General features: G+C 45.1%; 2 protein-coding genes across 7 annotated transcripts in view; both read left to right on the top strand.

The window, feature by feature from the left end:
* Positions 1–6,799, top strand: part of BCLAF3 (BCLAF1 and THRAP3 family member 3) — a 64,999-nt gene extending 58,200 nt beyond the window's left edge. Inside the window, exons 12-13 of one of the 2 annotated variants that reach the window (XR_008442524.1) lie at positions 1,914–5,839; positions 6,595–6,799. Coding sequence is in view for 1 of the 2 variants with exons in the window: in XM_054006451.1 (XP_053862426.1) it covers positions 1,914–1,943 (30 nt within the window). In the remaining variant the exon portion in view is untranslated. Of the gene's footprint in view, positions 1–1,913 lie in introns of both variants that reach the window. The other variant, XM_054006451.1, reaches the window with a different exon arrangement.
* A 6,346-nt stretch (positions 6,800–13,145) lies between these two features.
* Positions 13,146–25,834, top strand: part of SH3KBP1 (SH3 domain containing kinase binding protein 1) — a 346,563-nt gene continuing 333,874 nt past the window's right edge. For 2 of the 5 annotated variants that reach the window (XM_054006486.1, XM_054006509.1), the window contains exon 1: positions 13,146–13,606. In XM_054006486.1, coding sequence (XP_053862461.1) covers positions 13,603–13,606 — 4 coding nt within the window. In that variant the 5' untranslated portion in view covers positions 13,146–13,602. Of the gene's footprint in view, positions 13,607–14,016; positions 14,171–25,834 lie in introns of those variants that run through there. The other 3 variants (XM_054006527.1, XM_054006477.1, XM_054006495.1) reach the window with 3 other exon arrangements.

Consider the following 25,834-nt stretch of genomic DNA (forward strand, 5'->3'; position numbering starts at 1 on the left):
ATAATACAAATGTACAATTGCTTCACTATAATCAGCAAACAGATGTACTGCCACGTAAATTTCCTATTGCTATTTTATAATTCAATGCTAGAAATTCTTGTTTAAAATTCATTAAAATAATCTTAAAATCTGGCTGCCAAAGATTACAGCATGAATTGTTGATCAGTATAATTAGGTTTGTTTAAATATTAATTTTATAACAAATAAAGAAATCTAATACCTCCCAGTTACAGTAAAATAAATCCTGTATTAATATGTATAATGTTGCACACAGGAAAAAAGGCCACTAGCAGTTTAAAAAGCCTCATCATGGCAACGTTCTTACGTGTCAAAAATTCATGTATTTCTACCCACATAGTAAACTTGTTAAATAGTTGATATTTGTTAAAATGGGTTATGATTTATATGGATTTTTTTTAAAAGTGCTAATCTATCGTGTTTCTTGTTGAAAGTTGATTTTTTTAAAAAGAATTGAATGTCCCCACTTAAACTATACTTTGATGTTCAAAGTAAACAATTTTAAGTTTTTTAATCTAAACTATTTTTCCAAAAGCTTCTACCTGAAACAAATTCCCAGTCACATTTTATAATAAATGACTTTAATAAACAGTTTGTTTTCAAGTCTAGCAAGTCAAGAAGTTACTTAAAAGATAAGCATATTAGAGATTGTTATAAACGTGTATGAACCCTTTATAAACTACAGTTGTGCTATTCCGTGTCAGCCAAAACTCATCTTAAATATTAATCTACACATTCAAAACTATAAAATGACTGTTTATTCACTATATTAGTCAAAGTATTTTCAGTACATAGTGTGTTAACAAACTTTGATTTGCTAGAATAGGTACTTTGCAGGTTTTAAGAGTGCTTCTTTCTAATTAGTGTATTAAAACTGCTGCTTTTGCATAACCCATGTATCTTCTTAGGGGTAAACTGCAAACTCCCTGCCTGCACTGGTGTGCAGTTATTCACACAAGTAATCCAACTGATATTAATGGGGCTGCTTGAGTAACTTCTCATCAGTATGATGAAGGGGTTCACAACACAGTTGCCAACTTTCACACGGTAAATAAGCATCCCAACTTTCACAGTAAGACACAAATCAAGCTAATCCCATTTCAAAACAAGGCCAAAACAAGCCAATTCCTAAGAACCCCAACACTCTATGTGACTAGATCCCCCCGGCGTGCAGTCTGGGACTGTGGTGGGCCCGCTGTGCACCCCTTTCTCCCCCCTTGCCCCTGCTTGCCGGGAGCCAATCAAAAAATAGAAGCGACAAGCCAAAAACTAGCCAACAATCAACTCTCACAAGCCAATTAAGCCAAAAACAAGCCCAATTTCTGTTTGTTTGTTTTTTCGTGGGTTTGGCATGTCTGGTTCACAACCTAACTATGAGTGAATAAAAGAACAGATTTAAGTGTTTGTACTCTAATGTACTAGTATTTTTTCTGGTCCCAAAGTTTGACCGTTTAGTATATGTTTACATTATTTGGCCAGAATTTTCAAACTTGGTAAGCACTTAAAGGTAAATAAATAAGTTCCTTGCTTTTCAGAGATGCTGAGTTTCTGCTGACTTGGGAAAAGTTGGCATACATTGTATGATTTACTTTAGTCTTGCAAAATTGACATGAAAATGTACCAGTCCAGGCACAATTCATACTTACCTACTCTTTGCTATGATACTAAATGATTAAAAAACCCTACAGTATTACCTGTTTAAAATATTTTGTTCTTGGCAAGTAAAATTTTGCAAAGCTAATTACTTATTCTTTATAGCAGCGTGGCTGCTTTAGTAAGAAGTCTTGTGCCTTATTGCATACCATATAGTGAAAATTAAAATAATAAAAATATGAGCCAATAGAGGTTTTTTCCACTGTTGTGACCTAGAAGTAACAATTTTTTCCTCTTAATAGGAACAGTCAGGCATTGCCACAGAAACCTGAACTGTGATAAGTGGAGACATACAATAACACAGCAAGGGAGCATCGGTTTGTTTTTTGACAACTTTGTCAGGAATTAAAATGGGAGAAATGTACTAACACTGTAACTGTCGCGATAAAATAACTATTTTTCAGTAGTGGCATGCTGCAGAACTTTTTTACAGTTTTAATAATTGTTTTTAAATTACAGTATTCAATTGAAAAGTTTAGTATGGTACCTTTGGTTCTTTTTGCAAACAAGTCCCAAAAAAGAAAAATTGAAGGGAGTCTTATTTATTAAATTCTTTTTCTCTACGCATGATTTTATGAATAGAACTTGAGTTGTTATACCCAGAGGTTTATATGTTGAAAAGTTTATTGCTTACATAATAAAAAAAAAAAGGGAAAAAAGTGCCTGAATTGTTTAGTGATAGCATATTAGCTCAGGACTCTCCAAACAATGACTTCTTAGGTTGTGCAATAGAGTTTACAGCTCTTTCAAGTCATTTCCCTAGAACAATCTTTTGTATTTATTTTTGCTTTATATTTAGTTGGGTTTTTGACTTAAATATATATATATACATTTGTAAATAAATTGTTAGAAAAGTTGTAACGATTTCCAACATTTGCTAAAAATGTGTAATAATGGGTAGGTCTGTCATCTATTACATAGCAGTATCTTATAACTGCACTGAGATGCTTGGGTTAGTTAGAGGACTGGTTGACCTGTATGCAGAAATATTCTGGCTCATCACTTTTTTTCCATATATATCATTTCTTGATTAAGCAACACATTGTCTTACCTTCTGCTACAAGTGACTGACTTGATTCTAAAAGTGGGCTTAAAGATATGTAAAAAACTAGATAAGAGGAGCATATTCTCTAACAAAGCTGTTTATAACTGAAACTATTTAAGGCAAAAAGCTTGATTTTTATTAAAATCCCAATCATTCTCCATAGTTTACCACTCCTCAATATCATTATGCTTTATGCAAAAATCAAGCAGGCTGATGTACATAATATAATGCTCAGGCCTAAAGCAATACTGTATTGTGTTCATTTCCCATTTATAGTTTGAGCCTTAATGTAGATATGATGAGGTTGTTTGTGTTAAAGATTTGTTTCAGACTTCTTAATACAAGTACACTAAAGGTATATAACAAGTAACTTTTCCAGGGAAAACTTTCCAATTAATTTTAAGAAGAAAGTTATTGTCATCCAATCTTGTGCATTTTAGTAATCTCCAATGTTATAGTAGCCATAAAAGTACACATTAGAATCCCATTTAGGGAATGTATTCAGAAAACTGGCACATTCAATAGGCATGTGAAAATACAAAGGAAAACACTCAATTTTTGGGAAGATCAAGCTATAAACAATATATACTGCATGATTTTTCCAGAGTACCTTTAATAATAGGAGTATTTGACTTATGCCGTGGTTCAAGGGACTATAAAATTTTAATACACTGAAATCTGCCTAAAAACTTTGACATATACTTTGGTACACAGTTTAGTCCTCATGTAGGATAATGTGCAGTACTCATTAGTATAACTGTGATTCAAGAACAGACAGACATGTTGACTTCTATGAATGTTTCCAAAAGCTAAGTGCAGGACTTAGGTAATAATGTACATACACTGCTCCGTTGTTCAAAAATTAAACTAGTTTTTTCAGGAACTTACGGTGTGCATAAGCCAAACAGAAAGTTGTGTTAGAACAAAGGTTTTCTTTTCCAAACCAATACAGCTAACAATTTTCAGGTAGCAGTAAATATTTTAAATATTAGACTGCATAAAGTGACCCTGTCCAAATCTAGGCCCAATTTGTGCTCAAACTGTCCAACAGGCATGCTGCTTCTTAATGTGGAAAAATACCTTTAAACAAATATACACATAATAGAATGTAAACTGTTGAAGCTACATTGCTTTATGGGGCAATACAGTGTTGTACTATTTCTGAAACATTTTCATTGTTTTCACAAAAGACCTGCAGAAGAATTACATTTTGAGCCAAGTAGGAAAAAATGGCTACATGAGACAACTCCTCCATATCTGATAAGGGAATTTTATACCATTGTGTGGGAGTATACAATATTGGTGTAGTCAGAGATCAAAGTTAATACATTTTATGCAAAAATTCCAGCATTAGAAGTATGAATGACTTCCCCAACTGACTAGTATGTTTTGCTGATTCTACCTATGACACTGGGTAGTTTTAATTTCTTTTGTACTTCAGTTATATCTTGCTCTGTGCACGGTTTTAAAAGACTGATGACCATTGATGGTAACACATTGCAAATGGCACATATTTTAGACTGTAGCCATTGTAATTTTATAAACTTTTCTAACCGGGGGGTGTCAAACTATATTCATTCAGTCATTTGTACTTTAACATGCTTTTCTTAAGAGCTCACCACTTGAACAAATTATTTGTTACTAATAATTTAGCAATGCTAATTCAAGATTTCTCAACTGCATTAATTTAATAAATTGGGTGTATAGATATTTTAGCTTACAGGAATTTACTTGAATTCTAGGTCTTTTTAAAACAGCCTAAGTTACTACTACATGCTGTTATCCAGTATGATAGCTACATTGAAGAGCATCTGCTGTCCTGCTAATTGGGGGAATGTTGCAGAGATGACTCCCTTCACATTGTGCAAAGACTTCATTACATATTGTGTGATAGCGTATCTTGATACACAAATGTACACACACAATTGGCTCACTTAGCACTGCATACTTAACTGATTTCTGTGTTAGACGAATACTATACAGTGATGTACCTGCTGAGAATAATAGACTTAAATACCAAAAGGCAGCCCAGAAATAGAGGAAGGTTGGAAGGAAGAAGTTAGTGAGAGTTATAAGAAAAATGAATCATAAAATTATTATGTGCCTTTCTGTAATGTACTGCATTAAGGAAAATAACCTCTTGCTGTACAAAAACAAAATGTCATTTTCAAAATCAGTTTGATGGAAATGTGGGCAGGAGACATTTGTGGATTACAATAGCCACTTTGTTTCACTATGCAAGTAATTCTCAGCCTCCATATTGTAGCTTAACTAAAAGGAGGCATAGGTATGTCCTTTTATTGGCAAAGCCAATTGACACTACTATTGTGAAGTGTTAGCTGTTGAATATGTAATTATGTCTGACAGCCATTCTTTTTAGTTTTTTTAAATTTGTGTAGATCTTTATTGTTAAATTTCTTTCAATCATCTTGAAATGACTGTACTAGAATGATGCTTGTCAGATTCCCAATATCATTTTATAAATTGAAATGTTTAAATTATTCTTTACCGCTATCCAAAAATGCAATGGTTTAATACGATCAAAGTTCCATTTTTAAGTGTGTAATTGCTTTGACATATACATCTGACGTTGCATGGCTAGAACCCTAATTTAATCTTTCGGGATTTTTTTGCTTTGATGGTCAGACTCCCAAAGTTAAGAAAATTGTGGGAGTTACTGGAAAACTAGAGAGCTAACACACTAGTAGAGCTCAGCCTTACCCTCTTTGGTTTGCTTAATTTTTAACAACTTTTTCAAAATCCAACAATTTACCTTATGTAAAGGACTTGGTTATATCCAGGTTTTGAGACAAGAAGACTACCTCAATGCAGATGACTGATTTCTTTGGGGATTCACCTGAAGGCCCAGTCTGGACACTGACTGACTATACCTAGGTGCCATTCTCTCTTCCACGGCATCTGGATGAAACAGACATTCAGCTTCCTGTGTCTGAGCTTAGAATTGCACACATAATCAAAAGGTTGAAGGTCTGTGAAACTTGATAGAAAAGGAAGGCTTTTCAAAACTGGCTTTTCGGTCCATGGAAAAATGCATCTCCATCTTGACTCAGACATGATGGACAGAGTGAGAGGGGCTTCAGTGAAGTGATTAAGATACTGGTGGTAAGTGATAGGAGGACTTGAAAAATACACTTGGCTTTTCAGTATTCACCTCAGAGGACAGACAGAGCATACAATCCTTACTAAACTTTGCTTTACCTGCTGGAAGAATCTGCTTTCCCAAGGCCTCTGTTTAAACTGCTATTCGTGCCACCCTTGCCAAGTTGTCTATATTTCTTGGTTAAAGGGGAAATCTTAAAATTTTTACACCTCCTAGTGCAGCAAAAGTCTGCAAAAACTTAGTGCCTAGATATATGCACAGATCTCTTGCCTATGACATGACTTTATTCCACTGGTGCAGGTTAGGAAGATACTTGGTGCTTCAGCATCCCTGCAAAGAAAAGTACCATAAATATAATTTAAAAATAGCAACTGCAAGAACTATGAATGCTTACCTACAACCCTCTAACTCTTCATTAGACTTCCAGGAGTCAGTTAAATGTTGACCACTGTCCTATCTCAGTCTTGGCTAAGAGAAAATTTCAGTGATAAGGAGTTGACATAACCACTCTTATAACAAAGTCTTTAGCCTGTTTCTTGAGTAAATACTTAGGCATGTGATTTAGCACAGCCTTGTGCCTCCCTACTTTCTTCTTATACTTTCCCCCACACATACTATACTAGTTGTTGCTCTGAATCTTGTCTGAGCCATTTAAATCTCATAGTCTTGAAATGTTGGTGTAATATTCTGTAAATAATTTAGTTGCTAATCTTATTTTGTGACTGGTTTCTTTTTCTTGTGACTGTTTTTATTCTAGTTAATGAGGTTGGCGAAGGGCCCTCCCAGTGAGTTGCTGATTAAGTAAACAGTCCTTGGAACAACAAAAGCGTCTTTCCTTTGTTTAGATATTATCAAGTTTTCCATCCAGCAGGGATGTGGCTAGCTGTGCATTGTTATGAAATACATTTAAAGTAGAACCCATCTGTACTGCAGTTCCTCTCCATTAAACCTTTTACAATGTTTTTTTTTTTAAGTTTAACATGATTGTTTCTGCTGGTGTGGATGGGGAATAGTATTTTTTTTTAATCTTCACTATTAAGAGTAAAACTATCTAAAGTGTGACTTAGTCTCCCGATTCACTATGTTTAAGTTTCCTGATCAACAACATATATATTGACATTCAAGTATGCTTATGTTTGACTATGTACAGATACAATGTTAATATAGAGAGATTGTTCCTACAAACTCTAAATAGATGTTTTAACAAATTTAATTTTTTAGAGTTGCAAATTGTTTTAATGAGTTGTTTTAGCAGCAGGAATTGATATCATGTGTAGTTATTGAAGTAGTGTCCAGTTTTCCTTAGAAAAAATTCTGCTAGATTCTTTCTGCAAAAATGTAGTCCATAAAAATATTTGTGTACTAGATTGCTTTTTTCCCATCAAGGCTTCATCCATTGCTCTTTTGTGAATGCAAAAGCTTTAATCTAGTTATAATTTTGGGTATGTTTCCTTTCTGGCTAATAGAATCAATACTACTACACCCCCTATTTCATATTTCTTGTCTTTATAGTGCCCATAAATGTTCTTGAATTCGTAAAATAATAATGTTTGGATATTATGATGATGGATACAATAGAAAACTCTAGGACAGGTTCTGAATATATCACTTATTTCATTCAAAAGATGTAGTTCTATATCCTTTTTGTTGCAAATCCTTATTTGTACACCACATATGGGGAGGGCATGCATTTGCCGTGTGAGTGTGTGTACATTTCTGTTGAATGTTTAAAACTGCTGTAACAAACTCAAGCCCATCTATGCTAGTTTACACAAGTCACTTTACAGTTTTTAAAACCTCGATTTTTAACAAAATGGAAAGTAGTGTAATAAGTGACCTTAGAATCTAGGGATAGGGCTGAAGGATAGAATATTTTCAATTGCAGTCACAAAGTCACTAACTTTCTATATTACTTTTGTCCTCTATAGCATCTTTAGGCTTAACAGAGTCGGATCTAATATTTCTGATCATATCTAAGTTCAGATTTGCAGCGTTCCAATTTCTAAAACGTAAGAGATCATCTTGAGAAAAGTGAGTGCTCTGCACTCCAGTAGTCTGACAAGGGTATGTTTGTGTTTTTTGTGACACCATCCTTTTACATAGGGTTACCATATTTCAGCAAGCAAAAAAGAGGACGGGAGGAGCCCTGCCCCATCCTGCCCTATCCCCGCCTCTGCCCCTCCCACTTCCCCCCCTCAAAACCCCCAACCCTCCCCCCGCTCCTTGTCCCCTGACTGCCTCCTCCTGGGACCCCTGCTCCTAACTGCCCCCCAGAACCCTACCCCTACCTAAGCCTCCCTGTTCCTTGTCCCCTAACTGCCCCCTCCTAAGACCCCCCCCCCAGATGCCCCCTAGGACCCTACCTGTACCCTGACTGCCCAAACCTTATCCACACCCCCACCCCCAGAAAGCTCCCCCTGAACTCCCGACCCCCCCCGTCTCTTGACTGCCCCCTCCAGAACCTCCCTGCCCCTTCTCCGACCCCCTGGTCCCCTTGTTGTTGGCCTTCGCCTAATGTCTCTGTGAGCTTGCTCAGGAACAGCCTGAGCCTCTCGTCCCGGCACGCTGGGCAGGAGGAGCAGGGGAGGAGCTCCAGACTGCCGGAGACTATCTGCGAATGCAGGGAGGAGGGGAGTGAGCTCTGCTGCAGGGGGGAGGAGGGGGGAAGTGGAGGAGGAGCTCTCTCTGGCTGTCGGAGCCCCATGTAAGTGGCACCATCTGGCCGGCTGCCCTGTTAGCCGCGCGTGCTCTGCATGGGGGGGCGGGGGAAGTCCGGACATTTACAAATTCCCCCCGGACGCTATTTTTAGCTCAAAAAGCCAGACATGTCTGGGGGGATCCGGACGAATGGTAACCCTATTTTACATAACACTAAAATGTAAAAAAGTAACACTGCCCAGATTTTAGGTCCTGAAAGGCCCTTAAGAGGCATGTCTATTCTCTCTTGAAACTCAGAAGTCAAAAATTTAATGTTTGCCTTTTTCTAACCAATTGCCAAGAAAGTTCATTCTTTCCCTAAAATTGCAAAGATCCAAATTAATATTTGTGAATCACAGTCCTCTATTTATGATCACCATTAGACTCCAATTATCATCTTTGAAGGGATGGAACAGTGAAGCAAAGCTCGGGGTCTGGAGTAGACTTTTTTAATGATGTGTTTAGTATAATAGAGGCAAATAGATCGCTTCCATTCCTCAGGCTCAATTTTAGATCTGAAAGTTGTCTGGGATTTTCAAAAATGCCTAAGTGACTGAAGAGCACAAGTCACCCTAAAAATCAACAAGAACAGTTATGTGCTTTTGAAAATTGCATCCTACATATGGCTGAATCTTTGTTTCCTGAGAAATACATCAGTCAAAAAATTATTTTCATCTAAAATATATAATCACATTCCATACATCAGAGAAATTTTGTGCATTTTAACAAATCCTTACATTTTTTCTAAGCAAACGCTGTAGTTGTGAAGATTAATTTTTTTTTCCAAATGCTTTTTCTTTTCTAAACATATCCTTATCTCTAATTTATTATTCAGTAATATATTTATTAAGTGTATATCATTCCTTTGGCAAAGTAAAGTGCACAGAAAGCTATTTGGGGATATTATGATACCATCTTGAGGCCTTAACCATATCAGGTTCTTCTTGTAATAGGCACTGCATGAACATACAACTAATGATGCTTTCTGCCACAAAGAGCTTACATTATAGAAAAATTAGGTTTTTTCACTTTCTAGAATGGGAGTGTATTATCTCCATGCTTTAATCCTTGGGAAACTGGCTAATTCAAATACAGTAATTATTTTAGAGTGATTTCCTTTGAGTTGGACAGAAGTTGCTGGAGTGTGCTGTGGCAGAAGGCAAGAGGTTTTCTGATTCTGGGAGCCTAGTTGGGAATTTTACATAGGAGTAAGCCAGTTTGTGAAAACTGGAAGACACTGTGGCATCTATCTCCCTGCCAGCCTTGATCCATCCCTGTAGAAACTGCTACAGTTCTCTCAGGCTATGTCTACACTACAGTTGGGATCCATGTGCTGATATCGATCCACCAGTGGTTGATTTAGCGGGTCTAGTGAAGACCCGCCAAATCAACAGCAAATTGCTCTCCAGTTGACCCCTGTACTCTACCCCCAAACAGAAGAGTAAGGTAAGTCGATGGGAGAGTTTCTCCTGTTGACCCCCCCCCCCCCCCCGCAGTATAGTAACTTGACCTAAGGTACGTCGACTCCAGCTATGTGAATAACATAGCTGGAGTTGCGTAGCGTAGGTAGACTTACGCGGTAGTGTAGACATAGCCTAATAAATCAGGTATACCAATTACTCCAGTACACCTTAATCTCCTTAGAACCACAACCAGAGCAATTAACATTCTACAATGGAATCATCCTCATTCTTATCAAAACCAGTTCCATCAATTCTAAATATAGGTTGGCACATTATTTACTTATGATCTTGGACTCTTCTTAAATGGAGGCAGATGGGTTGTATCAGAATAGACAATTGCTGAAATTGTAGTTCTGGAAAGGTATTTCCACACTTTCTGGTAATCCCACAGATTTAAAAAATATAGGAAAGCCATTATAAAAGGTGTGTTTGGTTATTTTAAAAAGACCTTAAACTTCAATTCATATTGTGGAAATGTGATGAATTTAGTACATGAGACCAATGTAAACTGGACCTTGTGCAGACTTTGTATGATTGCATTTGTAAGTAAAGAGCCAGGCTGTGATACGTTAGAGAATCGTCCACTCCCTGACTATGGAAGAATGGCTACAAGAAATTTTCCAATGCCATTGCCTGGGGTGAAAAGTGAAACAATAGAATATGTTTCAGTTTGCACTTCTACTCTGCTTTTGATGGAACTATGTTAATGGACAAGTTGGCTTGATTCGTCTTTTCAGTGAAAGCTGACTGAACGAGATACTCTCTTCCTATCTTGTTCCTCTTACATTTCTATTCTGTCCCTATTGAGTGGTGGATTTGTTTTACTATTTTCCTTACAGATATGTCTAATAAAAACAAAGAAATCATTTAACATTATAAGCCATTCTGTGCACTGTTTTCTTTTTCTGGACATGTAATATATTTTTTTCAAAAAGTAAAATTCCAATACTTTAAACTAGAAAAGAAATACAGTTAAGTCTAAGCTGGTTCAGTTTAAACTGCTTGAGCATATGGAATCACTCTCCTACAGACAGGAATCACTCTCCTACAAACATTGCTTTATAGCTGAACAAAAGCTAGTTCTAATGGACATACTGTATTACTAAAAAATTAAATCTAGGTATTTATAAAACACAGTGCGTGCATGACATCGACAGCGGAAATCATGCCCCTGGCCCTGTAGAGTTTACGTTCTGAGATCATCTAATTTTCTACAATAAAACACTTTATTCAAGTCCTGATTTCAAAAATATAGATTCTGATGGCCAAATAAACAAATTGCATCAAACTTATAGGCAATTCTGCCTCCACTGAGGAGTTTTTATAATTTCTGCTTTTTTGGTACCTGAGAGCTATTTTTCAAACAGGAAAGAATATGCTCCACATGTTAAATCCATATCATTTTGGCTGCTAGCATTTTTCCATCTTCATAACTAAATTAATGCTACGGAGAGTTAAAGAAACAGTCTACAGCAGCCTTGGGCAGTTAAAGCTGCTCAGTAGTGCAAATCTCTCTTTAGATTACATTTCCTACACCTTATCTTTTAAAGTTGATTATGTAGTTCTTAGTTGTTTTCCCTCTTAGTGGGAGTCTACTTCAGTTGATATGTATAGCTCTTCCAAAGACCCTTGAACTTCTACATACACTCCAATCTCAGAAAAACACCAGTTACCAAATAGGTAGGGAAGCTGAGACCGGCCACTTGGCCTCTTTCTGTCCAAACATGTTACTGTTCTTGAAATAGCATAATAAATCATTTTGATACTGTTTCATTGTGTCAACGTCACAAGTGTTCATTGTCTTCAAATGTAGACTTCAAATCCTTATGCATTAGTTGAAAGTAGGAACAATCAATCACTCTACATGAAAGTTTTTTTTAAATTTAAATCTCTAATTTATGGTATCACCTACCTTCCTCTACTCTGTCAGTTAGAGCAGCTTTGATGCCTTGTCTTCTCACTAATGTCTCTCTTTTTTTCCATAGCAACAAGCTGTGTGAGGTAGTATCTTTTATTGGACTAACTTCTATTGGTGAGAGACACCAGCTTTTGAGCTCTACAGAGCTTGTCTTTTTTTTCTTTTTTCTTTCTTTCTTTCTTTTCATGCCACTTCACTCCAGCTGGAATAGCTTTACTGAGGTGGGCTATACAGCCATTCTCATTTAAATCTATATTGAAGACTTGTTTCTACCTGGTCACCAAGAATAGAGTGCACAGACCCCCTAACAACCCTGAACCATACAGGGCTACAAACTAATAGAACCTCTCCTAAGAGCCTTTGAAAATACCTAGAGCTTTTTTTCTCTTACTTAATGGGCCTCTCAGAGTTGGTAAGACAACTCCCACCTGTTCATGCTCTCTGTATGTGTGTGTGTATATCTCCTCAATATATGTTCCATTCTATATGCATCTGAAGAAGTGGGCTGTAGCCTATGAAAGCTTATGCTCTAATAAATTTGTTAGTCTCTAAGGTGCCACATGTACTCCAACTCTAGCGATGATATAGCAGGCCTCAGCGAGCCACCTGTAGGGATGCGTTGGCCATGAAATGTAGAACTGGTAAGTGGGTTTCATTACAAACAAAAAGACTAGGCTTCTCAAAAGATGTGCTGGAGCTGGGCTGCTCCAGCTGCCCCTATTCCTCTACCACGTAGAGATGGACTGAAGATTTCAGTTGAATTTAGCGCTTTGAAGGTGGGGGAGATGTTTGAACTTTGGGTGTCAGAACTTGTTCAGCGGAGTGGAACCTCCGCACCCCGCCTGTTTTCACTGCCTGATGTTAACCCTCCCCCCCCCCCCAAAAAAAAAAAACCTCAGTCAATGGCTATAAGGCCAGGGCATGGTCAGCCCTGTGGTGGAGTTTTGTTTAGCAACAGACTAGATCTGCCATTGTTCTCCCCCGTTTCACAGTCGAAAGCTGCCTCCCTCTCTCCCCTCCAAATGTCCCTAGGGGGAGGAGGAGCATCCCTAGGCGGACCCCGGGAGCTGAGTTTTCCCCACGCCTGCGCCTCTCGCCTGTGTCTCAGTAGGGTCACCAGCCCCCTTCTCTCCTTCCTGCGCCGCAGCTGCGGGCAGCGCGGGGCCGAGGCGGTGCAGCCGGGCTGTGGCGCGTTCTCGCGACACTTCCTGCCGAGCGGAGCCGCTGATTGCGGGGGCAGCGCCCAGCGTGGCGGCGCCTGGGGCGGGGGGAGACCCAGCTCCGGCTTCACACTTGCCCTGCTGCACACGCGGAGCCCAAAACGGGGAGTCGCCGCCCATAAGCAACCGCCCACCGAGCCTGCACCCTGAGCCTGCCTGACCCCAGCGCAGGCAGCAGCGGGGACCCAGGTTCTTTGCGGAGACTGCGTCTCTCCCCCCCGCCTCGTCCTATTTCTGCGGTTTGGATGCCGATGAGAGCGGAGGAGCCGCTAGCGAGAAGCAGCACCACGCAGCCCGGCTGCAGCGGGCGCTGAGAGGGTGGGCGACTGCCTCAATCAGCAGCCTCCGCTTCGCTCGGCTCCCACCCCCGAGCAGGGGCTTTAACTCGCTCCCGTCCCCGCGGCTTGTCCCGCCGTCTCAAACTTTCAGCCTGTCCCCGCTGCCGGGCAGAGCCCGGCTCCACATCCATGGGTGAGTGTGAGCTCGGAGCGCTGCGAGGGGCGCTCAGGGGGCGTTTCCTTTTCGCAGGACGAGCCGGGGGCTGGGTGGGTGGCCGGTGCGGGGTAGAGATCAGGAGGCTGCTGTCTCCCGCCGTGCTGGAGGCTCTCCGGCTTCCCCGGCTGCCTTTTCTCTTCCCCCTTTGGCTCACGCGCTCGCGAATGGTTTTCCCGGCTGAGGCGGAGTGACAGGGTGACGGTGGCTGTGCAGCCCAGGGGCTGGGGCGGCGAGGAGAGGGGAAGGGATGGGGGGACCCATCCCCTTGGGGCGGATGGGGATTGCGAGCTGGGTGGACACGTTTGCGATTTCCCCGGCTAATCAGCTGGCTTGTGTTTGCTGCGGGAGCCGCCGCCGTTGTGCTGCCGGCAAGGGGGTGAAGTGCAGGCTCGAGAGGCTGAAGTGTGAGAGAGAACAGAGCCGGGGGGCCCTGGACGCGCGGGCTGCACTTTTCCTGCCGAGGTGCTCGAGCAGCCGAGCTGATGAGTGCAGCGGCTGCTGCCTTCTTGCGAGACAGGAAATCGGAGAGGCCTGCTCGAGGTTTGACATGTCCCAGGTTGGGCGGGCGGGGGCCGCTCAGGCGCCAGGCGTTGCTTTCGCTGCCCCACGTTGCAGCCCCGGAGCGGAGAGCCGAGCAGCCCCGCCAGGCTGTTCCCAGGGTCGGTTCTGCAAACCGCTGCGCGCTCTCCCGCCGCGTTAACCCTCCGAGCAGCTCGCGCGGCAGGGGCGGCTCGCGTTTGATTTCGAGAAGAAGCTGCGTCTGGTTTGCGAGTCCTAGTGCATCCAGCCAGGCGCAGGCTGTCCGGGAGGGAGACCGGCACACGGCGGCCGTGGGGTGGGCTCAGTACCTGGGGCTAGTGAGGAGCGCGGCAGCTGGCGGAAGGCGAGACTTAGTCATGCTGCTCAGTTTGTAGGTGTTAGGAAGAGCCTCCTCCGGGTGGGGGTTGCTCGGAGCCTCCCCTGCTGTGCCCGTAGAGCCCGGGGGTGAATTATCTTATTATGCTGAGCGTGGAGCTGAAGAGAGGCGGGGGCGACAGCAGTGCCAGGCTCTGGCTGGCTTAGAGGCGCACACATGGGCCAAGCCTGCTCGCTCCTGAACAGGGCCAGACTCTGTTGCATCCATCCAATCTGTTTAGCGCTCCGTGTGTGTGTGCCTCAGATTGGGGAGGAATACGTGAAATAAGGCAACAAAGGAGAACCTGTGCCACGGTGTTTTATAGACTCTCCGTGTGTGCGCACAAACTCTTGCATGTGTGGTTGGGCTAGGATCAGCGGTTTTAACTAGGCTTGGGGAAGTGGTTAAATGTACTTTAAAAGCTAGTTTTTAAGTTTTCTCTCATATATTGCCACCCCATTTTGTGTACAGTGAAGGCAAAGAGCTGATAGGATGGTGTCAACATTAGCTCTCCTTTTGAGGTGTCTGTATCCTGTCAGTTATAGTGAGCAGATATAGTTGCTTACATGTGCAGGCATAACCCAGATTTCTGTATCTATAGTGATATTTGGTAATTTGTTTGAAAATCAACAAATCACTACTGCTACTTGATACTTATGTAAGTATATGCTACATATACTTATGTATATGAAAATATGCACAATTACTGTAATGCACAAAGATACACAAGATTAAGCACCAGCTTTTTGCTGTTGAACTTCAGTTAGTCCTGCAGTCCAAAATGAAGTGCATGAAGTCGTGGGAACAGATTCAGTTGCTTTGATCTGAGCTCAGTTGCTGGTTGACAGTAGGCCAACATCCCAGAACACCTCATTTCATTGGTGCATTTTAGAAGACTATGTAGGATTAGATCATTGCTGTTAATGTACAGAGAGTGTTCATCTCCATTTCTGTATTCAGTGGTAAAGGGTTGCACTCCCCAATCTGCAATATGACGTTAATATGGTGCTGTAATTGAGATTTTTTTTAAAAAAAGAATGGTTAAGCAGAGCTGCATCTTGGGTGTAATGTCCATCCCTGCAATGTAACAAATGAATCTGGACAAAAATATGTAACAAGAAATTAAGCACACACTTTTTTTTTTTTTTTTAATTAGTTGGCTGTAATCAAATCCCATGCTTCAGCCAGCCATCTGCAGGGGCCAGGGAGAGTTTCCATCCCAGTCCCCCATGTAGAATTGATGTATTCCTCTGAAGCATTAGAGCTTGTCCAGGGAGGAAGCTGGGACACCCAGTCGGGTGGATCTGTGCTCTGAGGAGATACACCATAGATCATAGAATATCAGGGTTGGAAGGGACCTCAGGAGGTCATCTAGTCCAACCCCCTGCTCAAAGCAGGACCAAGCCCCAGACAGATTTTTTCCTCAGATCCCTAAATGGCCCCCTCAAGGATTGAACTCACAGCCCTGGGTTTAGCAGGCCAATGCTCAAACCAGCCAAGCATCAATAAGAGGATTCTCTGTATCTTGCTCACATGCTCAGGGTCTTACTGATTTCCCATCCCCAAATCTGGCAGGAATTTTTCTCCAGGTCAGATTGGTGAGACATTGAAAGGTTTGGGTTTTTTGGCCTTTCTCTGCAATATGGGGTGTGACTCGCCTGCTGGGCTCATCTGGGAATAGCTCGGAAACCTTTTTTTTTTTTCTGTTCTTATTCAGTTTTTCAGTATAGTTTATTCTTTGCCATGTCTCTATTATGATAAAAAGTTAACTGCCACAGGACACTACTATCAGTCTTGCTTAGACCCCAGTGTTTCATTCAGCCATTTGTCAAAAAAGGTATGTGGTGTTCATATCTGAGACCAAGCTGTGGTGAATAAGGATAAGCTCTTTCTCTGATGTAAAATATTTGGCCTTCCCTTTTTGTGCATGCCCACACAGGAGGTTAGAAGAAGTGATGAAGCAACATGAAGTAACTTTCCTTTGAGCCATAGATTGTGATCTACAAGCCAGTCTGAAATTAAGGGAAACTGTTTTTCTGATGAGTTTTCTGCCCATCCATGATGGTTTGTTCATACGTTTGTTTGTACCCGTGCGCGCTCTATCATATCTCATTTTGGTCATTCATATTACTAATAGTTCTTTTCTGAACTCACAGTAACTCATTCAGAATTCTCTTTCCCTGGCCAAAAAGAAGATTGGAGATATTTTGCAGTTCTGTCAATATCTTTACTTTTAATTTTATGAGTACCACTTAAAAAAATGAAACAAACTATATAGGGAAGCACAGGTATTGACAGATTGAAGGTGAATTTTTTATGTATTTGTCACAGATTCAAGATGAAAATGAGTTTTAAAAATTAACTTGACAATTTAAAGATTTTCTACATATACGAAAGAATAGGTAAGCTCCATCATTCAGATGGCTTTGCACTTAGTGAAAATGTAGATACGGTAGAACCTCAGAGTTACGAACATCTCGGGAATGGATGTTGTTCATAACTCTGAAATGTTCATATCTGAACAAAATGCTATGGTGGTTCTTTCAAAAGTTTATGACTGAACATTGATTTAATACAGCTTTGAAACTTTACTATGCAGAAGAAAAATGCTACTTTTAACCATCTTAATTTAAATTGAACAAGCACAGAAACAGTTTCCTTACCTTGTCAAATCTTATTTTTAAACTTCCCTTTATTTTTTTTAGTAATTTACATTTAACACAGTACTGTACTAGATTTTCTTTTTTCTTTTTTTGGTCTCTGCTGCTGCCTGATTGTGTATTTCCGGTTCCAAACGAGGTGTGTGGTTGACTGGTCAATTCGTAACTCTGATGTTTGTAACTCTGAAGTTCTACTGTATTTATATATGAATACATAAAATCCTAGGCTGTGAATCTTGTCTGTCAATTATTAAAAACAAACCTGAGTCTGACATTATGTTTTTTGAATCTTTTCTGTGTTTTGAAAATCTGTGTATGTTAGACGCCATCTTACATCCCTCTCGAATCTGTCCCATGGTGGGCTCCTTATTGTATGTATATGCTCCATTAAAGAAAACAACCTCCCCAACACTCACACCCCCTCCCCCCCCCGCCGCACACATTGAAAGAATGTTAAGGTCATAAAGTGAAGTGCTGAAAAGTTAGGAAATGACACAATTAAGGTTCTTCAGGTGATAGTACATATCCATTCCACTTTTAGGTATGTGCTCACTCAGTGCACAGAAGCTATGGGAAAAAAAATCTCCATCAGTACCTCTCAGGGTGGTGCATGCACTCTCCACATGCTCATGCTGATAGCCAATGGTATGAAGAGGTGGGGCCGCCCTTAACCCTCCCTCAGTTCCTTCGCCCCACCTGTGGAAGGTAGACAGAGCCTGTATGCCTCATCATTCTCCAAAAAAATGTAAATAATTAGATTAGTAGTGTTAGTTTACATGTATTGTTTTTATATTTGTTTATTTTTGCATATTTGGATTGAATAGTGTCATTGACACCAAGTAGTGGGGCATGCCCAAGTTCCGAAGGTTTAAGTATTATAATAAGTCTATGCCAGCCAGTGACCCTCAAGCCCGTTGTAATAAGTCTATGCCAGCCAGTGACCCTCAAGCCCGTTGTTTAAAGTGTTTGGAAGGGGGCACGTTTGAGAGAAGTGTCTGATCTCCAGGGGGTTCAAGACTAGGACCAAGAAATCTGGAGAGGTGAGGCTTTGACATCTGTTGATGGAAGCAGCTTTACGTCCTTCCTCAGAACCCAGCCACTCAGTATAGGGAGCTATGGACTCTACTTCATCTCAGAGTGCACCTTTGGAAATTGTGCTCACATGCTGTCTCTCCCTCCCCCCCATTGGAGGGATTCAGAAAGGAGGCATCGTTCTTCGAGTGCTTGCTCATGTCCATTCCATATTAGGTGTGTGTGCTTGCCACATGCACCAGTGCCGGAAGCTTTTCCCCTCAGTGGTAGCTGCAGGACGGGGGTGGGCAAACTATGGCCCGTGGGCCGGATCCGGCCTGCGAGCCGTTTTAAGCCAGCTGGGGCACTGGGTCAAGGGCTGGACCATGTGGCTCGGCCCCGCTCCAGCCGGGGCGCAGGGTCAGGGCCACACCACACGGCTCCCAGAAGCCACGGCATGGCCCTGCTCCGGCTCCTAGGCACTCTAATGGCCCCCTCCGGCGCTCCAATGGGAGCTGCAGGGGGATGCCTGCGGGTGGGGCAGCGTGCAGAGCCGCTTGGCCGCGCCTCCGCGTAGGAGCTAGAGAAGGGACATGCCTGCGCCCCCTGAGCCTCTCCCCAGGCCCCGAGCCTCTCCCCAGGCCCCAACCCTCTGCCCCAGCCCTGATCCCCTTCACTCTCCAAACCCTTCGATCCCAGCCCGGATCACCCTCCTGTACCCCAAACCTCTCATCCCCAGCCCCACCCTAGAACCTGCACCCTTTCCGCACCCCTGCCCCAGCCCTGATCTCTCTCCCACCCTCCAAACCCCTCGATCCCAGCCCAGAGCACTCTGCTAAACCCCAAATTCCCCAGCCCCACCCCAGAACCTGCATCCCCAACTAGAGCCCTCACCCCTTCCTGCACCCCAACCCCAATTTTGTGAGCATTCATGGCCCGCCATACAATTTCTATTCCCCAATGTGGTCCTCAGGTCAAAAAGTTTGCCCACCCCTGCTGTAGGGGACCGGCTCTGGCGCCTTCTGGAGTGGCATGCACATGCTGCAGTATAAAGGACACCACTGTTTTCCCTCCACCCTCAGTTTCTTCTTGCCACCAGTGACGGTGCTGAAATGTCTGCTGCTTCAGCTAGCTTTTTCGCTTCGTTCAGTGTTACAAACTTTTCTTGTAAAATAGTTATTCCATAGCATGTTAGTGCATTTTACTTGGCAAGTCCCGAACAGGACTCAGCCTAGGGACTGGACATCCCCCAGTCCTCAGGCTTTAAGCCCTGCGATTGCTGCAAAAAAAAAAATGCCCATCAGCAATCCGCATAACAGTTGTCTAAGGTGTCTGGGCGAGTGGCATATAAGTGACAAGTGCTGTATCTACAAGTCCTTCAAACCTCATATTAAGAAAGAGAGAGACATCTGTCTCAAAGTGTTCCTAATGGAGCCAGCTCTAACTCCGGCACCAGAGCAGTTGAGGTCCGACTCTGCCCTGAGCACTGCAGCATTGGTGCGGAGAGCCCCACCAGCACCGTCGATGGACCGGCACTGATCCCCATTCCCAGCACCTGCCAAGTGGCACAAAAGAAGACCAGGAGAGGACGATCTCCTACATCCTTCAAGGGGAAGGAGAGTGCAGGAGGGGAGCCAAGGCCCGAGGAGGGTGGCTCGGTACCTCCAACCAGGAGTACCCTGCGTCTGAGGCATTGGTGAACACCATAAAACATTTGTCAAAGTCTGGGTTTACCAGCACCGGGCCCTTGACCGGATCTTCCTTCAGCGCACAGAGAGCCCTCTGGCAGTGCGTGGTCCAGATCACCTTGTCTGGCCTACCCTTATCATTAGCTCCCTGTCAGCCCCCATCACTGAGCTATAAGTGGGGCAGAAACCTCCAGCAGTGCCCAACCATCCCAATAAAGGCGTGGATCTGTTTCTTAGTCTGGGGAGTGGGCCAATCTCTGATCACCTCCACCTTGGCTGGTTCTGGCTTTAAGCAACCGCTCCCCACCTTGTGGCCCAGGTACAGCATCTCTGCCATCCCCACCTTGCACTTCCCAGCATTTATAGTCTAGTCTTGCCTCCCAGAGGTGACCCTGCCCCCTCTTCACCTGGGACACATGTTCCTCCCCAGTCTGGCTAAAGACACACATATCATCAATGTACGCTAGGGTAAAATTCTCCATTCCCCTCAGTAACTGATTCCCCAGATGCTGGCAGGTGAGCGGTGCCTCCTTGAGGCTGAAAGGTAGGACCAGGAATTCATATAGCCCCAAAGGGGTGACAAAAGCAAGTTTTAACCTGGCATCTGGATCCATAGGCACGTGCCGGTAGCCTTTGGTGAGATTCTTGGTAGTGAAGTATCAAGTCACCCCCCGCAAACTTGTCTAGGATCTCATCAGGCTTAGGCATGGGGCAGGCACCAGACATGGTGATGGCACTGAGCTTCTGATAGTCCACACAGAATCGGATCCACCCGTCTGTCTTGGGGACCAGCACCATGGGTGAGGCTCAGTGGCTGATGGATGGCTGGATCACCCGTAAAGCCAGAATGTCTCTGACCTCTCTCTCCAGGGCCTGGGCCGTTTTCCCACTGACTCTGAGTGGGGGACACCTGACAAGACGGGTGGCTCCTGTCCCCACCCAGTGAACAGCCAAGTTAGTAGGCCCAGGCTGTCTGGAGAACAGCTGCTGGTAGGAATGCAGCACCGCTCTGATCTCTGCCTGTTGGACAGGGATTAGCTGGGCAAAGAAGAGAATTGATTCCAGCCAGAGGCCAGCTCCAGTCTCAGGGAAGAGATCCACCAGAGGATCGTCCCCCTTCTCCTCCCACTGCCCACTCTCAGCCAGTACCAGCCTCTCCCTGTCACAGTATGGATTTATCATATTGACATGGTACCCTCGGTGGCTCAGGTTGGACAGTTCCACCACATATTTCACCCCATTCAGCTGTGTGATGACTGGGCCTGTCCCAGGCATCTTGTAGCTTATTCTTCCTCACTGGGATGAGAAACACCACCTGGTTTTCCCTGCCCCCTCCCAATAGGCTCAGCAGTTGTATCAGACTTTCTGCTTCCCTTGGGCCCTGGCTAGGTTCTCCCTGACCAGACTCATGAGCTCAGTGAGCTTTTCCCGTGAAGTCAATACATACTCCACCACTGATTCTCCATCGGGAGAGGCCTTCCTCTCCCATTCGTCCCTCACCAAGTCCAGGGGTCCCCTCACTGTCTTCCCATACAGCAACTGCAAAGGAGAGAACCCCATGGATTCCTGGGGCTTTTCCCTTTATGCAAATAGCAGGTGAGTTAAATACTTGTCCCAGTCCTGCAAATGCTGGCCCATGAAAGTCTTCAGCTTTGTTTTCAGGGTTCCATTAAATCTCTCTACCAGCCCACTGGACTGAGGATGATATGCTGAGGCCCAGGTGTGCTGGACCCCACACTTCTCCCACAAGCACAGGAGCAGGACTGATATGAAATTGGAACCCGGGTCTGTAAGGAGCTCCCGGCAGGTGAGAATGGTCAGCAGCTTATCTGCCACAGGGTCTGCCTCAATAGAGGACAGAGCCACTGCCTTTGGGTAACGGGTCACGAAATCTACCCCCACCAGAATGTATTTCTTCTTTGCCCGGGTTGCCTTGTGTGGCCACCTTTTGAAAAGGCTCCTCTGATGGGCAGGCGTCTCAAGACTGCTTTCCCTTTGTCCCGGGCCTTCCCCACTGACTGGCCGGGGTCCCAGGACCTGCAGTACTGCTGGATGTTATCAAAGACTGAGCCAGTAAAAGTTCTGTAGCAGCCTCTGCCTAGGGCACAGGATTCCCTGGTGTCCCGAGAAAAGCGCATTGCAGGCCAGGTACAGTAGCCTGTGGGCAGTACTTCTGGGGGACCACTAGCTGTCTTATGATCCCCCATAGTTCCACTTCCCCTGGGGAAGCCCATTCCCAGTACAGGAATCTTTCCCAGAAGCCTTCCCCAAGGGGTTTTGACAGCAAGTTCCCTCAGCTTCTCTAAGGAGGGGTCCTTCCGCAGCTCGGTCTGGAATTCAGCGGCTGGAGTGGGGAGTGAAACCAGTTCCCTCTCGCTGCCTGTGGTCACTGTCCCCCAGACTGGAATGCTGGGATTCGGGCTCTCTTGATGAAAAGCCACTATCTTCATCTTGGTCACCCTCTGACCAGGCATTTCTGTCACCAGCAGCGCCTTTTTAGCTGCTTCCCCCTTCACTGGGGTCTTCTGCACCTCTGGACAAGGCAGCCCTGGTTGGCAGCTGTCCTGCCCTGGCTGTGGTTCTCCACACTCAGCTGGGGTCTCCGATCCCCCCCGGGCTCAGTTTCGCCCCTGTTGTCCCAGTGAGGGCAGGCAGTGAGCCTGCTACTTTGGTCACAACATCTTCAGAGACAGTGTGAGCCACCTCCCCCTGTGGGCAGGGGGCGAGGAGCATCTCTCTGTCCCACTCAGCTCCAGGGGTCTGGATACAGACAGTCAGGGCACTTTAGCAACTCCTCCTCCCTGTCAGCCAGGACATTTGCATTTACACTGACCACTTCAGTCTTAGCCCATTGGTTCCCTAGATTCAAACTTGAATCCTTGGCCGTTATAGGAACAGGGCCTGAATCCTGTCCCAAAGAGACACAGTCATGCCCCCATCATCCACATCAAAGCTGATATCTTGGAGAGCCCCAACTACTAGCCAGCCTGACCCCGTCTGCACAGGGATCTGGGCCATAGGCAAGGCAAGTGGCTTCATCCCTCGGACCTTCACCCAGGTCACACAGCCCTGCAGCATCTGGTGAGGCTGCACCACCCGGAGCCTGACGACAGTTTTCTCTCTCCCAGGATCTCACCATCCCAGGCATATCTCCCCATTGTCCACCACCTTCCACTCCCACTGGAGGTCTGAGGAGCCTGAGCCCAGGAGAGTACACATACATGCTGGGGCCAGGAGTGGGAGCCAATCTGCCACCCCACCCATCTGGCTAAACAGCTCTGGCCTTGGGACCCAGAAAGGGGGCTAGACACCGGAGCCTTTCTGCAGGGTCAGCCAGGTTCCAATTGCCCGCCTTCCCAAAAGCCGTGAGACAGGTATCTACATCTCCTCCCTCCTTAACCTGGGGCAGTAATTTAGTGTTGAAGTTCCCTGCCAAATTGGCAACCCGTGGTCCAGCCCCATTCAGCCCTGGACGGGTCCCCTGCCTCTCAGCTCAGCCATCCCAGTTTATGCTGCCTCTGTCCCTCCTGCTGTTCTGCTTTATGCCTTCCCTGTCTCTCACGGGCCTCTGACCCTGGGTCAGGAACCAGCTCCTTAGAGCGATCATCCTCTTCCAACTGAGAAAGTAGCTGCACCTTGGTGAGCTTTCCAATGAGCAGGCCTCTCCATCTGCAAAGCTCTACAATGTGCTTTTTAAGGAGATGGTTATAGGTAAGGCTTCATTTTAGTCACAGGTATTTTTAGTGAAAGTCACAGACAGATCATGGCCCAGAAACAAAAATTCACGGGCGAGTGACCTGTCCATGACTTTTACTAAAAATACCTACTGTGACTAAAACTTGGGTGAGGGTGTTCTGGGGGGGCGGTCTGGGTGTGCCACAGGTACTGGGGGAGGGGGTCGAGGTGACCCGGGACCCCTGCTGGTGCTGAGGGAGAGGGGGGCCACGGTGTGCAGCTAGGACTCCCGCTGATGCTGCAGGAGAAGGGGGCTCGGCTGCGGCATGTTGCCGGGACTCCTGCTGATACTGGGGGGCGGGGGGTTGGCGGGGCTCCCTACCCGGCTCCACATCCCTGCAGCTCCTAGGCCACAAGTGCTGACTGCTACAGCTTCCATTGGCCGGGAACCGCAGCCAATGGGAGCTGCAGGGGTGGGGCCTGTGGGCACTGGCAGCACCCAGTGCGGAGACCCTCTCTGCTGCCTAGGAGCTGCAAGGGGGCTGCCCCCCCAACCTGCTGCCCCCCCCAACCTGCTGCCCCTAGCCCTGAGCCCCCTCCCACACACCCAAACTGCTGCTGCTGGAGGTCATGGAAAGTCACTGAATCCATGACCTCCATGACAGACTCACAGCTTGAGTTATAGGCCATCTCTTTGCTGTTCCCAAGTTGTCACAGGCTCACAGGCTTGTGCTCTCTTGGCTCCCCAAAGTCCCTGGGAGGAATTCCCTTCAGTGTGGCAGCCCTTCTCGGGGGTCACAATCTCTCTCGGGGGGTTAAGCCATGGGCTGCTCCACCTCCTGGAACCGCACCTCACTCAGCCTTCAGCACACCTGTCTCTCGCTAATCCCCCTTTGTTTTACTGCTCCCCAGTCACTCACTACCGGATGCTCTGTCCACAGGGTGCAGTTGGTACCATCCCTGCCACCAGTTGTCACAGAGTCACAGGGCTAATGCTCATAGGCGCCAGCTCCGGGGCTGGAGCACCCATGGGGAAAAATTAGTGGGTGCTCTGCACCCACCAGCAGCCAAGCTCCCCTCCCCTCTGCACCCCCCCACCTCACTTCCTCCTCTCAGCGCACCACGTCTCCGCTCCTCCCTTCCTTCCTCCCAGCACTTGTAGCAGCCAAACAGCTGTAGCAAGCTCTGGGAGGGAGGGGGAAGGAACTGGAACGTGGCGCGCTCGGGAGGAGGCGGGGTCGGGACAGGGATTTGGGGAAGGAGTCGAATAGGGGCAGGGAAGGGGTGGAGTTGGAGCAGGGTCTTTGAAGAAGGGGTTGGAATAGGGGCGGAAGGGGGTTGGGCAGAGGCGGGGTCAGGCCGGGGCAGAGGTGGGGTCGAGCACTCATCAGCACCAGAAGAAATTGGTGCTAATGCTCTGGAAATGCTCCAAGTGAAGCCAATCAGGACTCAGGTTTAACATGCCTCCTCTCTTGGAGCTGTTGCCATGGCAAGCAGCCTACATGACTTTGGTCTCTCTGGGTCTTACCTCGGAGCATTCAGTACTCCTGTTCTCACCGTGCACTTCCCGCAACAAGTCTGCCTGAATGGGATGAAATCAAAGGGCCCTGCACCCAAACTTCACAGTCATCCATGCCTCTCAGCCAGCGTGTAAAACAGAAGGGTTTATTAGTCGACAGAAACACAGCATAGAACACAGCTTGCTAGCATAGAAATTAGGAACATTCAGTAAAGTCCATCTTTGGGGGAGGGGAGCCCAGATCCAGAGCATTGAGCTTCCTCCTGGGCCTCAAGGCAGCTGAGACTGACATGCTTCCAGCTCCCTAGCCCCTGTCCTGTTGCTCCTCCTCTGGTCTTTTGTCTCGCTTCCTAGGCAAAGTGTCACCTGGTTGCATCCTCCTCCTGGTTCTCAGGTTATGAAGGGCAGCATCGCTTACGTGCAGGCAGCGGGAGCTACCTCACCTGCCCCTGAGGTTCTCAGCAAAAGTCACACATCCTTATTCCCACCATCTAAGCACTGGTGTAATACACAGGAAACTGAGATACACACAGCATTCATGCAAAACAGTAAGACTCACATAGGTTCGTGTACAACATAAGGAGGAAAACCTGACTTTGTCACCGTCCTATTAATGGGAAGTGTGAGCAACCTTAACTACCTGCATCCCCTATAGTATTTTTATATTAAAATCTCCCATAACATTTTTTTAATGTTTTGTCCGCTTCCAAATTTCTAGTACTGTTTTCTTCTTATCTAGAGCCCTGTCTTGCTTCC

This window comes from Malaclemys terrapin, chromosome 1 (assembly GCF_027887155.1).
Source record: "Malaclemys terrapin pileata isolate rMalTer1 chromosome 1, rMalTer1.hap1, whole genome shotgun sequence".
Classification (NCBI taxonomy): Eukaryota; Metazoa; Chordata; order Testudines; family Emydidae; genus Malaclemys; species Malaclemys terrapin.